Genomic DNA, 15,430 nt, shown 5'->3' with positions numbered 1-15,430 from the left:
CTTACCAGCAGCCACAGCCCCCAGCCGTGGTCCGTCTTGGAGCTTCGGTCATCCTCTTCCTAGGCTCTGGAATCTGCTCCCCCTCTGCCCCTCTAGGCTTTGGGGTTGCGACAGCCCCTGCGTGTCGCCAGCCTCGGAGGGCAGCACCGTCTCTTCCAGGCCCCCTTAGCCCTGCCCCGCTGGTCCCTTTATTAAACGCTCTTCAGCTTCTGCATTTGAGGGTGCCATCCCTTGCTGCCAGGACTCCGGGCGATGCACCTGCTCGGCTGCGGCCCGGGGTGCAGAAGCCACCCCCAGAACCACGGGCCCCAGAGTCGTGCACGCACACCGCCCCCAGCAAAACGGAGATCCGGGCACAGCTGCTCCTCGTCCACTTCGGCATAAACCCCAGTCCTGCACGGGGTGTCCAAAGGGCAGAGACCAAACCATGTGCCTCTGTATCTTCCTCTGTACGTGGGGAGATAATAGTACCTGCCTGAGAGGCCGGGTTCCAGTAGAATTAAAGCCCTTAAAATTATGTTTGCTTCCTCATCAGTTACTCAGTAAATGTTAGCAGTAATATCAGTAATGCTTTTTGTCATTTTCACAGCTTCCCGTGAACAACCGCACTTGCCTGCTTGCACACACCCCTTGTTCCTGCTTCCCACCTGCTCTGGCCCCTTTCCTGCCTGATCTGTCAGCAGAAAAAGGGTGGTCATCTTCCTGGTCACCCAGCACTGTCACCTGTTGCTACGAAAAATCAGTTTCAGCCGGGCTCATGAAGATTCGAGCTTCAGAGACCGGCTTGGGTCTGAGATGTTCTGTGACCATCCTGCTGTCCTGCGGTCGCTCCTTCTTGAACTCCTCGAGGCCTTTGCACAGGCTGTTCCCTCCACCTGGAATGTACTCACCCATCTTCTTCAACTGGCAAACTCCTATTCACCCATCAAAGCCCACTTCTCTGGAGAAACTTCCTGATCTCCTGGGCAACAACAGCCATCAACATTTATCTATTGAGCTCACTTTGTGCCAGGCATTGTTCTAGGAACTGGGACAAAGGAAACCTTCAGGGGCTGTGGTAAAGTATCACAGAGAGGATCTACTTTAGATAAGGCAGTTAGGGAAGGCTTCCTGATGGAGGAGGCATTTAAGCCAATGATAAGGATGAGGACTGAGCCATTTTAAAAGCTGGGGCAGGGGCTTCTAGGCAGAGGGAACAGTGAGTCAGGAAGGCAGGTGGCACTTTCAGGGAACAGAAAGGCAGTCAGTGTACGTGGGAGGACATGAAGGCAGGAGAGGTTAGGAGATGAGGATGGAGATGTAGCCGGCAGGTCACATCGGGACTTACCGGCTGGGCCGGGCAGGCTGGGCATTATTTTAAGAGCTATTGGAAGCTGTTGGTGGGTTTTCTTTTTGTGTGTGTGTGAGGAAGATCAGCCTTGAGCTAACATCCATGCCAATCCTCCTCTTTTTGCTGAGGAAGACGGGCTCTGAGCTAACATCTATTGCCAATCCTCCTCCTTTTTTTCCCCAAAGCCCCAGTAGATAGTTGTATGTCATAGCTGCACATCCTTCTAGTTGCTGTATGTGGGACGCGGCCTCAGCATGGCCGGAGAAGCGGTGCGTCGGTGCACGCCCGGGATCCAAACCCGGGCCGCCAGTAGCAGAGCGCGCACACTTAACCGCTAAGCCACGGGGCCGGCCCTGTTGGTGGGTTTGAGTGAGTTGGGACATGAAGTGGGTCCTCTGGTTGCTTTTGGAGAACTCAGGGGCAGGAGGTGGGTGTGAGTGAAGCTGGCAGCGGGGTCCAGCTAGGAGGCCCCTGTGTGGTCCAGGCAAGAGGAAGGGGGCTTGGCCGAGGTGGGGGGCGTGGAGGTGGCGGGACGGCCTGGAGGCAGAGCTGCGAGTCTGCTGATGGTGGGGTGTGGGGGCCCCGGGGGCAGCTGACTCCCAGCCTCCGGGGGATGGAGCTGCCACTTGGAGGCAGGAAGACTGGGGAGGAACTGGCTTGGTTTGTATAGTGGGGGTGGGGGTGGGGGGGAGAAATGTTAAACTTGAGTTGCCTGCGAGGCATCCAGGGCGCCAGGAGGTGTGGCCGGGTCTCTGGGACTCCAGGGGCAGATCTTTCCGGTAGGTTCGTGGTGGCATCGCTTTTGAAGCATCAGGCCCCGCCGCCCAGCAAGGAGGAAGCGCCCTGCAGACGCAGCCGACAGGCCCTGCAGAAGCCACAGGCCCCGGAGGAAGTGAGCAGCTGGGCCCTGCCTCCGGGCCAGCCCCTGCAGCCCCCCGTTGACCCAGGGAACCGGGAACCCGCTTTCGGTTGGAACCCGGGGACCACCCCTGGAGCTACGTGGCCTTCGTCTCCTTACGTGGAGGAAGCAGGAGGTGAGTCTCTGGCATCTATGCCGCAGGAGCCCTCGGCCGCGGGGGCCTTCTGCCTGTCCCTGATTCTCAGGAGGCCGAGCTCACGCAGGGAGGGCTCCGAGGGCCAGTGGAAACGGAGCCCAGAGAGCACGGTCTTAGCTGAGGGAGCCGGGCAAGACAGAACCCTGAGCCCCGTGCCCCGTCCTCCCCATGCTTAGAGGCGGCCATTCCTCGCTTCCCGGAGGCCCAGACGGGCAGAAGGGCACCGTCCCACCCCTCGTGTAGCCAGGTGAACAGATTTTCCGTTCCGCCATGTCACCTTCCCTGAGCTTCATCTAGTGGGTGGGGAAGAAAGGCCACCCCAGTGTTCAGTTGAAGGAACTGGGACCCAGGGCAGAGAAGGACTGTCCAGGCTGCTGGTGGCTCGAGGTAGCTCCCAGCTCTGTGTCCACTCAGCTGCCTTTGGCAAGTGTCAAGTCCAGCCTCTTCTTGTAAAGAAGCTTCAGGACCAGAGAGGGGAGGGGGTTTGCCCAAAGTCACACAGCCAGAATGAGGAAGAGCTAGCCTGCAACCCAGGCCTCCCAACCCCCAGGCTGGACTCTTTCCTCTTCTCTGACCACATCCCTCGGACCGAATCCTGGTGTCCAAGAGGAGGCTTGGGAGTTTAGGGGACAGGGTTGGCTCAGAGGCTCTCCCTGTCCCCACTTCAGGGCAGAACGGTCCCCCAGTGTCCCCAGTCTGGCTGCTAGTGTGACGGGGTGGCCCCAGCCCTGTGAATGCCTCCATCTCACCACGGCTCTGCGCCCTGCTCCAGCGAGACCTCCCTGGGGCTGAAGCTGAACACCAACTTCCGCTGCACGACACCCCTGCCCCAGATGTCTGTTTGGGGTTGGGAACACTGGGGAAGACCAGGGGCAGAAGAGAGAGAGGGAGGGAGGGCAGAGCCGCCAGCCAAGCAGGGGAGGAAGTGAGCCGCGGGGAACAGGAAGGAGGCCGGGCTGGTTCTGAATCTCCCAGCCCAGGCCTGGGGCGAGCCCGGCACCCTGCCCGTAATGAGGATGCTGGCCCTTCCCAGCGAGCATGTGCCCAGTGCTTCATGGGCATGAGCCCTGAGACCCCCAAACCACCCCTAGAGGTTGGGGATGATAGTCCCATTGTAGAGAGCCGTGTTCAGAATCAGGGGCCAGGCAGGGCCAGGCCACCCTGAGAGCCAAGCCTGCACAGAGTGGGGACGAGTCTGGGTGACGTTGTCACACCAGCTCCGCTCCGCTCACTGCAAGGCTGGCGGTGCTGCTCTGTGCCCATCTGTCTCGGTCTCAGGGGCCCAGAGGAGACTGTCCTGTTGCCCCCTGCAGGAGCTCAAGATCTGTAGGTGTCACCATCAGTGTGTTCCACCCTACCAGCCCCACAGGCCCGCCACGCAGGCCCAGCCCGGACTTCCCCCTAGAGCGTAGCCTGAAGGTTTCCTGGATCTGACAAGCTCTGAGGAGTGGGCTGCCCCCCTCTGTCCTGACTGCTGGGGGTGGGGTGGGGGCTTCCTGTGTGCTGCAGGAGAGCGGGGGGGGGGGGCTGGCTGCTCTGCTCCTGACCGAGGGGCGCCATTTCCCTGAGAAGCCTTTGCTCAGGCTGTGCCCTCAGCCGCGTGCCTTTCTCCACCCCAGCATCCTGCAAGGATTGGCTCTGGGCGTCCTCCGTATCAGGGGCCCTGCGTCCTTGCCCGGGCAGTGTGGTGACTTGTCCACCCACAGAGTGAGATTGGGGCTACCCTGCCAGTGACACCCTCTGTCCCCTCATCCCCCAGGGCCGGCAAGGGAGAAATGGAGCCGGAGTCTCTGTACAACCTACTGCAGCTCCCGAAGGTGGTGGACCCGCTGGTGGAGGAGGAGCTCCAACAAGGTGCGGTGCCCGAGCTGGGCTGCGGGTTCGGGGGTGGTGGAGGGTGAGAGTCTGCCTCGCAAAAACCAAGCAGGCCGTGCCCGGGCGCATGCGCGGCTTTCCAAGTTGTCAACTGAACACCCGGTTCTGTTCAGCCTCTGCGTACGCCTTCTGCTTTATACTTGACTCTCCCCACCCCCTGCCTGCTTCTGGAACTTTCCACAGTTATCCCCACGCCCCTCCAGGTTAATGGTGATGTTGCTGATGCGGAGGATGCTAATTGCTACGTGTGCCTGCTGTGTGCTGGGTGTGCTAAGCACTTCTTATGTGCAGCATCTCATTGATTGCTCTCGGGGGGGGGGTGTTACTACCTCCTTTTCACAGACAAGGAAACTGAGGCACAGAGTAACATAGAGTAACAGGTAACTCCCTTAATAAGTGGTGGAGCTGCGATTCTGAACCCACAGAGGATGGCTCCAGAATTCAGTTTCCAGCCCGCCAGGCAGCACTGGCAGATATCCGCACCGACCTGCCACCTTGCAGGATGAGGGGCCTATTGGTCCGCTCCCTTCTCGCATGTGGGTCTCTCGAAAATCGTGCGGGCTTAGGGTCGGAGCAATTCAATGAGTGCGGGTGCCCCTTTCAGCAAGGCTCTGTTTTCTGAGCTTGGGGAGTTTGTGGCCACGGCCCCTGAAATCTCCCTCCTTAGAGACGGTTTGAAAGGAGGACGATGGCAGGTGCGCAGAGCTGTGGTCACCGTGTTATAGAAAAGAGACAAGCAAACAGCAAACCGGGAAGCAGCCCAGCGTCCCCTGCGCAGGGCTTTAAGTGAACTCGCTAGAATTCAGGTGGTCTTGAGAACCTAAATAGGATGACGGAGAAAAAGTGGGAAGCACTCTAAGCGGAAGGACAGCATGCGCCTTCCTCTAGATCCCGCGGCCACAGCCTCGGAAAGCAGGCGCGGTGGACCCACAGCCCCCTGGAGGGCGAGTCAGACCCCGCCGGCGGGTCCCGAGTCGCGAGGCTGACTTTACTGGTGCTCTCTGCTTATAAACGGCTTAAGACTGGAAAGTGTCGTGAGGAAAATTGCTGTTAGTGTGGTCGGGCTTAGTTGTTTGAAAACATGTTTACTTGTTGTTTTACAATTGATTTAGGTTTAGATTACAATTGATTTTAAAGTTCTGGCAAGCAGAGCTGGAACATGGGGTGATTCAGAGTGGCAAGAATTCTGCTCCAGGAAGGGGCGGGGGGTTGTCACCATAGCCATTCATTCATTCACTCACTCACTCGTTCACTCCCTCCCCAAGTGTTTGTTGAGAGCCTGCCCGGTGCCCAGCATGTTAGAAGACACTGGGCTGGGTAGTACTCGAAGGTTTTCAGAACATCTAGGAAAAGTCCCCAGCTGGGTCATGTGAAGATGGGAGCGATACATTTCGTGAACTTGGGAAGAAGATCCCCACTTGGTGACTCAGTTTCGCCATGTCCACTGGAACCAGATGACCTCGTAGGTCCCTCTCGGCCCTGATATTTTGTGGGTTCCGTGAGTCTAAAACGGAGGGAAGCTGCTGGCCCAGGTCCTGGGGCTCAGAGAGTGAGCCAGGGTGGCCTCAGTGTCCCACCCACACCAGGAGCCAGCCAGACGTGGGTGGAATCTGCTCTGGTCCCCTGGAGCCCTGGGGCCTGGGCTCGTTCGTCTGAGCCGTGGCTTCTTCCTATGTAGGTGGGTAGAATCACCGGATAAAATACAGGATGCCCAGTTAAATGTGAATTTGAGATAGATAAGAAATCGTTTTAAGTTTAAAGATTTTATTTATTTATTTTTTCCCCAAAGCCCCAGTAGATAGTTGCATGTCATAGCTGCACATCCCTCCAGTTGCTGTATGTGGGACACGGCCTCAGCATGGCCAGAGAAACGGTGCGTCAGTGCGCGCCCGGGATCCGAATCCGGGCCTCCAGCAGCAGAGCGCGCGCACTTAACCGCTAAGCCACGGGGCCGGCCCTAGTTTTGAGTTTAAATATGTTCCCAAAATAGAAGCATTACAATGTCTGAGGATGAGCTGGTGCTCATGAGGGAGAGGAGGAGGAAGGGCATGTGGGGTGTGGTGGGAACAGCATGGGCAAAGCAAGGAGGTGTGGAGGATGAGGCACGTCTGGGAAACCCAAGCCACTCTGGATGTTTGGTGCTCAGGCTGTGCGTGCATGCATGTGTGTGTCTATGACTGTGTGTGTCTGTACACGTGAGTGCGTGTGCCTGTGTGTGTGCATATGTGTGTGTGTGTCTGTGTGTGAGTTTGTGTCTGTGTGCAGGTATGTGTCTGTGTCTCTGTGTGTGTGCCTGTGTGTGTGTTGGCACGTATCTGTGTGCATGTGTCTGTGTGTGTGTGTGTGTGTGCAGGAGTGTGTCTGCCTGTGAGAGTGCGTGTGTGTGCACTTGTGAGTGTGTGAAGCAGCAGGACCAAATTCCCCTTGTGGTCACGGTGCCGGCTCCACGGTGACCTGCAGGGTCCCCCACGCGTGTCACGCTCCCCTCTGCTTCCAGGACAAAAGAAGAAGTACCTGCCGCCCACCTCCCGGAAGGATCCCAAGTTTGAAGAGCTGCAGAGGGTAGGACAGCCTCTCTGATCTGGATTCCTCCGGAGGCAGCCTGTGCATTTCCTTGGCGTGGGGACAGCAGGCCGCCCCCTCCCCTCCCTGACCTCAGGCTGGCGAGCAGTGACCCACACTTCCCTGGGGGACCTGCTGAATGGCGGCATGAAAGAGGATTTATTGAGCACCCACTGCATGCCTTTACATGCGCCATCCCAGAAAGCCTCCCCATGGTTGAGAGGGATCTGTCGTCACCCGTATCTCAGGGAGCAGATAGTGAGCTCAGAAAGGTGACCTGACCTGCGGGGGGCACACGGCTAGCCAGCAGCAGAGCTGGGGTTTGACCCAGGCCGTCGGCCCCAAAGCTTGAGCTCCTTCACTCACGCTGCTGCCCAAGGCAACGGACAGCTGGAGAAGTGGGCAGGAACAGGCATGATTCGCCCTGGGCACGGGTCTCTCTTTGGTGGCAGGACCAGCTGGGCACAGGCTCAGGGCCTCTGATTTCCTCTGTTAGGAAATCCTACTTCTCTAGTCTCCACGGGACCTTTCTGTTGCCTCCTCCAGGGAGGCCTCCTGGCCTGCACCACCTTCCACGCCCAGAGGATTTGTATTCCATTTTCTATCCCTTCCTTCCTCCCTCTTGTTCCCTCGCTTCCTCCATCCACCTTTTCCACCACTGGGCACTGGGACGCAGAGTAGACTGGTCCCTCCTGGAAAAGCTGGTGGGTGCTGACCTGTCTTAGTTTGGGTTCCTCCAGAAGCTGATCCTGAGATAAGGGTGTGTGTGCCAGTAGTTGAGCTGGGAGGTAATCTCAGGAGACGAGGAAGGGAAGTGGGGAGTGAGATGGGGAGGGAAGGAGCCGCCCCGGGCGAGTGATGGAGAAGTCTCAGCTGTGGGAGCTCAGGCCCCCCGGGCACCAGGGAGCCAGTGTGGAGCAGCCCTGGCGGCTTCCCCGACCTGGGCGGAGGAGCTGGGTGTTTGTCCACCAACTCCTGGTTAGCTCGGGGCTGCTCCCTTAAAGGGGCGGGGCACTACGTCCCGGTGCGTCTGCCCATGGAGCACATGCAGGGTGGGGCCGGCCTCCAGGGCAGCCCTCAGGCAGAGCTGCAGAGGGGAGCGGGCGGTGTGTGCCGCAGCGGTGAAGTTTGCAGGGTGGGCAGCCCCTGTATTACCAAAACCTCACGCAGGACAAACAACACCCCTCAGTGCTCAGGTGTGTGGTGGAGAGAAGCAGAGGCTGTGTGGGTCCCAGAGCAGGTTCCTAACTCAGCCTGGGAGATCAAGGAGGGCTTCCCAGAGGAGGTGATGTTAGACCTGGCCCTGAAGGATGTGTAGGAGTTGGCAGGTGGGCAGGGCTGAGCCAGGTGGAGGTCGGGTGAGAAGTGGCCCCCAGGTCAGCTGTCCCCCGGGGCCTGCAGGTGCTGATGGAGTGGATCAACACCGAGCTCCTCCCGGAGCACATCGTGGTCCGCAGCCTGGAGGAGGACATGTTCGACGGGCTCATCCTGCACCACCTCTTCCGTAAGCGGCTGTTCCCCCCAAGTGGGCCCTGCAGGTCCCCTCTGGTGGGCTCCTCACTCAACCTCATCCTCCCACTCCCTGCGGAAGTCTGGGGGCCCCAGTTCTTGCTTTTTCTCTGCCAAACCGTGGACTCCCCCACCTCCACACTGCCTCTCAAGCATTTATGGAGCGCCTGCTGTTTGTAAGCTGCTGGAGACAACAAAGAAACCCATGTCCTGCCTGGGGCTGCCCAGGCTGCTGGAGAGAAACAGGCCACCGGGGAGACGACCCCGGCAGGTGGAGGAGGGCTGGCTCCTGCCTGGGGGATCCTGTCTCCGATCAGAAGGCCCCCAGTGCGGGAAGGGTGTGTTGACCCTCAGGGCTGCCTCCTGGCCCCGCAGGCCCCCGTCACCTCTCACTTTGCTGTCGTGAGGTCGTGTGTGTCCCCACGTCTGTTTTCTGCACGAAGCTGTGAGGTCCTGGAAGGAGCGTGGGCCTGATCCTGTCCTCGGCCAGCCTGGGGCCTGGCTCAGGGCTGTTTGTGGAGCACCTTGTGCATGGGCCACAGAACAAGCCTGCCAACCAGCTGAGCACCTACCGTGCAACGGTGCGGTTAATCCTCGGGACAACTCCATGGTGCTACTGCCCCCATTTTACGGACGAGGAAACTGAGGCTCTGAGAGGCCTAGAAACTTGTCTGAGGTCTCAATGAAGAAAGCAGGGGAGTCAGGTGTCCAGGCTTTAACCACTAGACCACACTGCCCTGCAGAAAGGAAGTACCCAGAGCTGTGAGGAACGCTAAGGGACTGGGGCACGGGGTAGTAGAGCGGAGGAGGGCCAGTGGGGGCCAGCTCGGAGGGCTGGGCTTGCTCAGGCCACACAGCCTGCACGCCCTGTGTGAGGAGGGGGCTGCACCCTTACTGCCTGAAGGCTGGCCAACCTCAGCCTCCGGGAGGAAGCCACGGGCTGTGGGTCCCCCTGCAGGGGCCCACACTGTCCTTCCACGCACCCCCCTCCTCCCTCCCCCTCCCCCCTCGCCCCCTCCCACCCCTCCCACCCTCTCACTGCCTTCTCCCCACCCCCTCCCACCCCTCCCACCCTCTCACTGCCTTCTCCCCACACCCTCCCACCCCTCCCACCCCCCCTCACTGCCTTCTCCCTACCCCCTCCCACCCCTCCCACCCCCTCACTGCCTTCTCCCCACCCCCTCCCACCCCTCCCACCCTCTCACTGCCTTCTCCCCACCCCCTCCCACCCCTCCCACCCTCTCACTGCCTTCTCCCCACCCCCTCCCACCCCCTCCCACCCTCTCACTGCCTTCTCCCCACCCCCTCCCACCCTCTCACTGCCTTCTCCCCACCCCCTCCCACCCCTCCCACCCTCTCACTGCCTTCTCCCCACCCCCTCCCACCCCTCCCACCCCCTCCCACCCTCTCACTGCCTTCTCCCCACCCCCTCCCACCCCTCCCACCCTCTCACTGCCTTCTCCCCACCCCCTCCCACCCCTCCCACCCCCTCCCACCCTCTCACTGCCTTCTCCCCACCCCCTCCCACCCCTCCCACCCCTCCCACCCTCTCACTGCCTTCTCCCCACCCCCTCCCACCCCTCCCACCCTCTCACTGCCTTCTCCCCACCCCCTCCCACCCCTCCCACCCCCTCCCACCCTCTCACTGCCTTCTCCCCACCCCCTCCCACCCCTCCCACCCCCTCCCACCCTCTCACTGCCTTCTCCCCACCCCCTCCCACCCCTCCCACCCTCTCACTGCCTTCTCCCCACCCCCTCCCACCCCTCCCACCCCTCCCACCCTCTCACTGCCTTCTCCCCACCCCCTCCCACCCCTCCCACCCCCCCTCACTGCCTTCTCCCCACCTCCTCCCACCCCTCCCACCCCCCCTCACTGCCTTCTCCCCACCCCCTCCCACCCTCTCACTGCCTTCTCCCCACCCCCCCACTCCCCCCCCACTGCCTTCTCCCCCTCCATGCCCTCCCACCCCCTCCCACCCCCTCCCACCCTCTCACTGCCTTCTCCCCACGCCCTCCTGCCCTCTGCTACCCTCTGTGGCTCTCAGAGAAGCTGGCCGGGCTCAAGCTGGAGGTGGAGGAGATCGCCTTGACAGAGGCGAGCCAGAGGCGCAAGCTCGCGCTGGTCCTGGAGGCCGCCAACCGGAGTCTGCAGGTGGAGGAGCCGCAGGCCAAGTGGAGCACGGAGGGTACGTGGGCCTCAGCGGGGCTGAGTCGGGGAGGCCGGGAGCTGGTCCTTTCGCACCAGGGCCGTCTCCTTGCCTGGCGGGTGCTCGTCCCCCTCAGGAGTGGGCACAGCCCGGGGGCTGGAAGGAGGCCGCAGCTCAGGCAGGCGCGGAGTCGGCCCCGCCGAGGAGCAAACAGCCCTTCATGCTTCTGCACCCCGAGGGTGTCGCTGCCGCCAAGCCCAGTACGCGGGGACAAGTGCAGTGTTGTCACCAATGCAGCCACTATTTATTGGGTGCCAAGTACCACACACGCCGTGGGCCTAACAGTCCCATTTCATTAGCTTATTTAAGTTACATCTGCGCCGCCAGCTTGTGAGAAATGAGAGTATGGCAGCCCCAGACCGCCACACCCCACCCCGTTAAGTTTGGTGTGAATTTCCTGCCATTCCATCTCTGCATCCTCCCCATTTCCCAGATGAGGAAACTGAGCCTGAGAGGAGTTAAGAAGCTTCTCCGAGGTTGGCTGGCGATGACGTAACAGTTTTCAAACGCTCTTTTTATTGGGCCGCGTGCCACTGCTGTCGCCACTGTGTTTAAATTCTCACACTCAGTAACTGGTGTTTATAATGCTGACCCTGAATTAAGTCACATTCAGCTTAAGTCTGGCCGTTTGCTGACGCGGTGCCCTCCTGCAGGACGGGACATTTAGTTGGCTCCAGTGGTAAACAGCGCTGCAGTGCACACTCTGTCTGCAGCCCGTCCACACGGCGGTGTGCCCTTGGGCCGTACTCGCAGAGCTGGGATGACAGGGGCAGAGTGAATGGACCTCCAGAATCTGCTTTCCAGAGGGCTGGGTGCAGGTCTCCTTGGTCTGCAGAGGGTCGTTGTGATGGCGACGACTCCTCCGTGTGGCCCAGGGCTGGGCGGCCCCACAGCGCTAACCTGGTCCTCCCCACCCCCAGCCATCTTCAGCAAGGACCTGATGGCCACCTTGCATCTCCTCGTTGCCCTGGCCAAGCGCTTCCAGCCCGACCTGCCCCTCCCGGCCAGCGTCCAGGTGGAGGTGATCACCATGGAGGTGAGGGCTGGACACAGGGATTCACGCGCACAGGCAGGGCGCCTTGGGTCCATGCCACCATACCCTGGATTTGGGGGTGCCGTATGGGGCAGGGGCTGGACTAGGTGGGTTCTAAGGAGCTGTGGGAAACGTCAAATCCCACTGGGACAGCAGTGGGGTGCTGGGCTCCAGGTGTGGGTGGGAGATGCTGAGTCCAGTGGGGTGGGCAGGACCCAGCGGGGCCACGAAGAGGTGAGTGGGCAGGCCAGTCCTACTGACCTCAGCAGATGGCATCTGCCTGGGGGTGTGGTGAAGGTCCCGGCTGGTGCAACCACGTCACGTGGGCTGAGTGGCCATCTGTTTGTGCCTTTCGGGAGCCTTCACACCCCTGAGCCACAGCCACTGCCCTCGTCACTCGTTCACTAGCTGATGGCTGTGACGATGGTTCCACGGAGACTTTTTGGGCTTCTCCACTGCACGGGGCGCTCTCTCTCTAGTCCCTGCATGACTGTGCTGTAGTTAATGCCCCAGGAGTCCACGGCTTCTCTCCCAGACCGTTTCGGAGCACCACAAATAGGGCCCTCACCTGCTCCCGCTCGCCGTTCTTCCCTCCCTCAACCTCTGGGTACCTGGTGAGCAGTAGGGCTTCCTGGCTTGGGGCTTACCTTTGACTCGCTCCAACAGAACAAGCCAAGTCCGGCCAAACTCAAGTGAATTCATTCTTACTTTTTTCAAAACCATTGATTAAAATTCTCCACTGAGAAATTTCATGGCTTTGTTTATACTTCTTATGTAAATCAGAGGTGACTTCATTCCTTCACTCGTTCACTTACTTGTCCATCCACTCATCCCCCCCATCTACCCACCCACCCATCCATCCATCCACCCATCCACCCATCCATTCATCCACTCACCTATCCATTGATCCATCCATCCATCCATCCATCCATCCATCCATCCATCCGTCCATTCATCCACTCATCTATCCATTGATCCATCCATCCATCCATCCATCCATCCATCCACTCACCTACCCATTGATCCATCCACCTATCCACTCATCCATCCATCCACCCACCCACCCACCCATCCATCCATCCGTCCATCCGTCCATCCATCCATCCATCCATCCATCCATCCATCCATCCATCCACTCACCTACCCATCCATCCATCCACCCACCCATCCGTCCATCCATTCATCGTTCATTCATTATTCAGATCAACACGTATTCATTGGCCCCCTGTGAGCTAGGTACTGGGTGAGACTCTGGGGACACCTGGGGAATAAGGAAGGCATGGTCCCTGGCCTTGTGGGGCTCAAGGCTCCTGGGGAAGGACAATTAATCTGGACCACAGTGATGAGGCCGCCAGGGAGGACGCCCTGAGGAAGGTATGAAGTGGAGTAAACTGGGTTCCTCGGGGCTGCTTTGGCCACTACAGTCTTTTAGCGGCAGGTGTGGGTCCCCAAGTTTTCTAGGATTACTCAATTCCTTGCCCTTTTTCTTTCTTAGAGCACCAAGAGTGGCCTGAAGTCGGAGAAGTCAGTGGAACAACTCACTGAGTGCAGGTGGGCAAGGAGCAGGGACCAGGCAGGGCTCAGCTATGGTTTTGAGGGTATTGGCGGTGGGTCTGGGGCGGGGTCACAGCCCTGCCTGACCTTTGTGGGAGGGGCCTACACTCTGCAGGTCCTCCCAGCCCTGCGGTGGCACGCGGGGGCCCTTCCGTCTTGCCGGTCCTCGCAGGGCATGCCCTTATGGACTGTCAGGCGTGCCCGCCTCCGCCAGCTCATTTGGTCCCCTGCACAACCCAGAGAAACAGGCAGAGTTGGGGTCAGAGGGGGCTCTGGCCCTCGGCCATGAGGTCACACCACAGCCGCTGGGGGACAGGAGGCACTCAAAATTGGGGTCTTTGGACCCCGAAGCCATGCTGGCTCCCTAAAGCCCGGCGTCCGAGTGCTCCTGGGCAGCCTTACCCTCATCCACGGTGGGGAGGAGCTGCAGCTGAGTGTAGACCTTACAAGCGGACAGCAGAGCCCCGTGAGCCTCCTGGTGCCAGGAGGCAAGGGCACAAAGTGCTCACTCCTACCACCAACACTTATTGAGTGCCTACTGTGTGCACGGTGGGGACTTGAGTGTCCAGGTCAGCCAGCTGTTGGCCTTTCGTCTGTCTGGGTGAGCAGGGCGCCTGGAGCTCTTCCCTCTGCCCTCCTGGAGGTGGAGGCCTCCGGGCAGTCCCGGCCGGGTCTCTCCGGGTTGGTCGGAGAGTGGGCTGCTTGCAGGAAAGTTGTCTAGCACTGACTGGAGGCCTACTATGCGCGGGGCACTGGGCTGGGTGTTTCAGCTCTCTTGGCTCATTTAATCCTGACGAAGCCCAGCTAGGTGGGGTCACTTCTTTTCAGCTCACAGGCTTGACAGTCAGCCCCAGCTGGGCTTAAATCCTGGCTCTGCCTTGTGTGAGCTGTGTGACCTCAGGCAAGTCACCTACCCTCTCTGAGCCTCTTTGCTCCTCTGAAAACCGGGGACTCCTTCCTACCTGTTGGGGCTGCTGTGAGGGTTACAGAGGATGTGTGTGTGTGTGTGGGGGCCATCTCCTCCTGCTCTCCCTCTACCCTGAGGCCTTCCAGTCTATGGCTCCTGGATTTCCCTGGGGAGGTGGGGCTCAAAGTACTGCAACTGATGACAATAGTGGCCGTGGCCCAAGTGTGTGAGCTGAGTGTGGCAAAGGCGGGAGAAAGCCAACCCTTGCTGGTCCCTCATGCCAGCAGGTCCTGTGCACACGCTGGCCCATTCACCTTCCCAAGGACGCCCTGGGAGGGAGCCTTGTTCCCCTCTGACTCAGTGAGGCTGGTCACCTCCCTGTCACCAGCCGCTGAGCTGCTCTGAACCTGCTCGACGGAGCTTCAGGGTCTGAGAATGAGTTTTGGGAACTTGAGGGGGAGGCCGTGGATGGTGTTCGGGAAGCCCTGCTCCTTCCCCCTCTGTGGCTCTAAAATCGCCCCTCCCAGCCCCTTTATGAACGGGAAACCTCTGTGGGGGCTCCCCTCTGGCTCTCGGCTTGTGTCATGGGCAGCACGGAGGCGTCTGTCCCTCCCGGCAGTCTGTTTGTGTGGAGCCCTGGTCTCTGTTTCAGGCTGCCCTCGCCACCCCACGCGGCCCAGCTCCCTGCGAGGGCCACAGTCGGAGGGGCCGCCCGGCTCTCCCGAGACAGCCTGGCCTGCTTCTAGGGGCGGGGCTGGGGCAGAAAACTAGACGACAAAGTCAAAGAAAAACCATTCAAAAACAATAAAAACGAGTGAAAGAAGCCAGCCAGAAAAGAGTAGTGTATGATTTCATTTATGTGGATTTCTAGAGCAGCAAGACTAACGGACAGTGAGAGACATCGAAGCAGGGGTTCTGGTTGTGGGGGTGCAGTGGGGCAGGAGAGCACCCTGGGGGTGAGGGGGGCCTGTGTGCTGTCGGGGTGGTGGTCACACGGGGGTGTGTCCGTGTGAACGTGCACAAGTTGTCAACTCAGGGCTGCGCATTTTACTGTGTGTATAACATCCCCCACTTAAACTAACACAGCAGCCCCCGAAACAGCAAAACCTAGCCATTTCTGGATGTGGAAGCCTCCGGGGAAAGGTCTGAACCCCTTTTTCCGGTTGCTTTCCCCGGGGATCCCGCCTGCTTCTGAAGCTGCCGGGAGAAAAGACGCTGGTTTCTTTGTCAACCTTGTTGTGGCCGCGTCCTGTCCTATTAAGAAACTACAGATCTGAAGATTTTTTTAACCGTTTGTTTTCTTCTTTCCCCTGCAATTTTCCCTTTAGCACAGACAAGGACCAGTCTCAGAGTGAGTACTTGCTTAACGTGAGGAAATCTTTTTCTGTTGTGTACATG

At 59.7% G+C, this 15,430-nt stretch overlaps 1 protein-coding gene across 5 annotated transcripts in view; it reads left to right on the top strand.

The window, feature by feature from the left end:
* Window positions 1-1,407: 1,407 nt before the first annotated feature.
* The window catches only part of PARVG (parvin gamma), a 27,258-nt gene continuing 13,235 nt past the window's right edge, over window positions 1,408-15,430 (top strand). For 3 of the 5 annotated variants that reach the window (XR_009223881.1, XM_058568177.1, XM_058568178.1), the window contains exons 1-8: window positions 2,022-2,364; window positions 4,145-4,239; window positions 6,758-6,822; window positions 8,224-8,326; window positions 10,377-10,517; window positions 11,459-11,574; window positions 13,067-13,122; window positions 15,361-15,383. Coding sequence is in view for 4 of the 5 variants with exons in the window: in XM_058568177.1 (XP_058424160.1) it covers window positions 4,161-4,239; window positions 6,758-6,822; window positions 8,224-8,326; window positions 10,377-10,517; window positions 11,459-11,574; window positions 13,067-13,122; window positions 15,361-15,383 (583 nt within the window). In the remaining variant the exon portion in view is untranslated. Of the gene's footprint in view, window positions 1,758-2,021; window positions 2,365-3,053; window positions 3,805-4,144; window positions 4,240-6,757; window positions 6,823-8,223; window positions 8,327-10,376; window positions 10,518-11,458; window positions 11,575-13,066; window positions 13,123-15,360; window positions 15,384-15,430 lie in introns of those variants that run through there. The other 2 variants (XM_058568175.1, XM_058568176.1) reach the window with 2 other exon arrangements.

The sequence above is a fragment of the Diceros bicornis genome, chromosome 25 (assembly GCF_020826845.1).
Source record: "Diceros bicornis minor isolate mBicDic1 chromosome 25, mDicBic1.mat.cur, whole genome shotgun sequence".
Lineage (NCBI taxonomy): Eukaryota > Metazoa > Chordata > Mammalia > Perissodactyla > Rhinocerotidae > Diceros > Diceros bicornis.
This window is presented reverse-complemented; position numbering and strand designations above follow the sequence as displayed.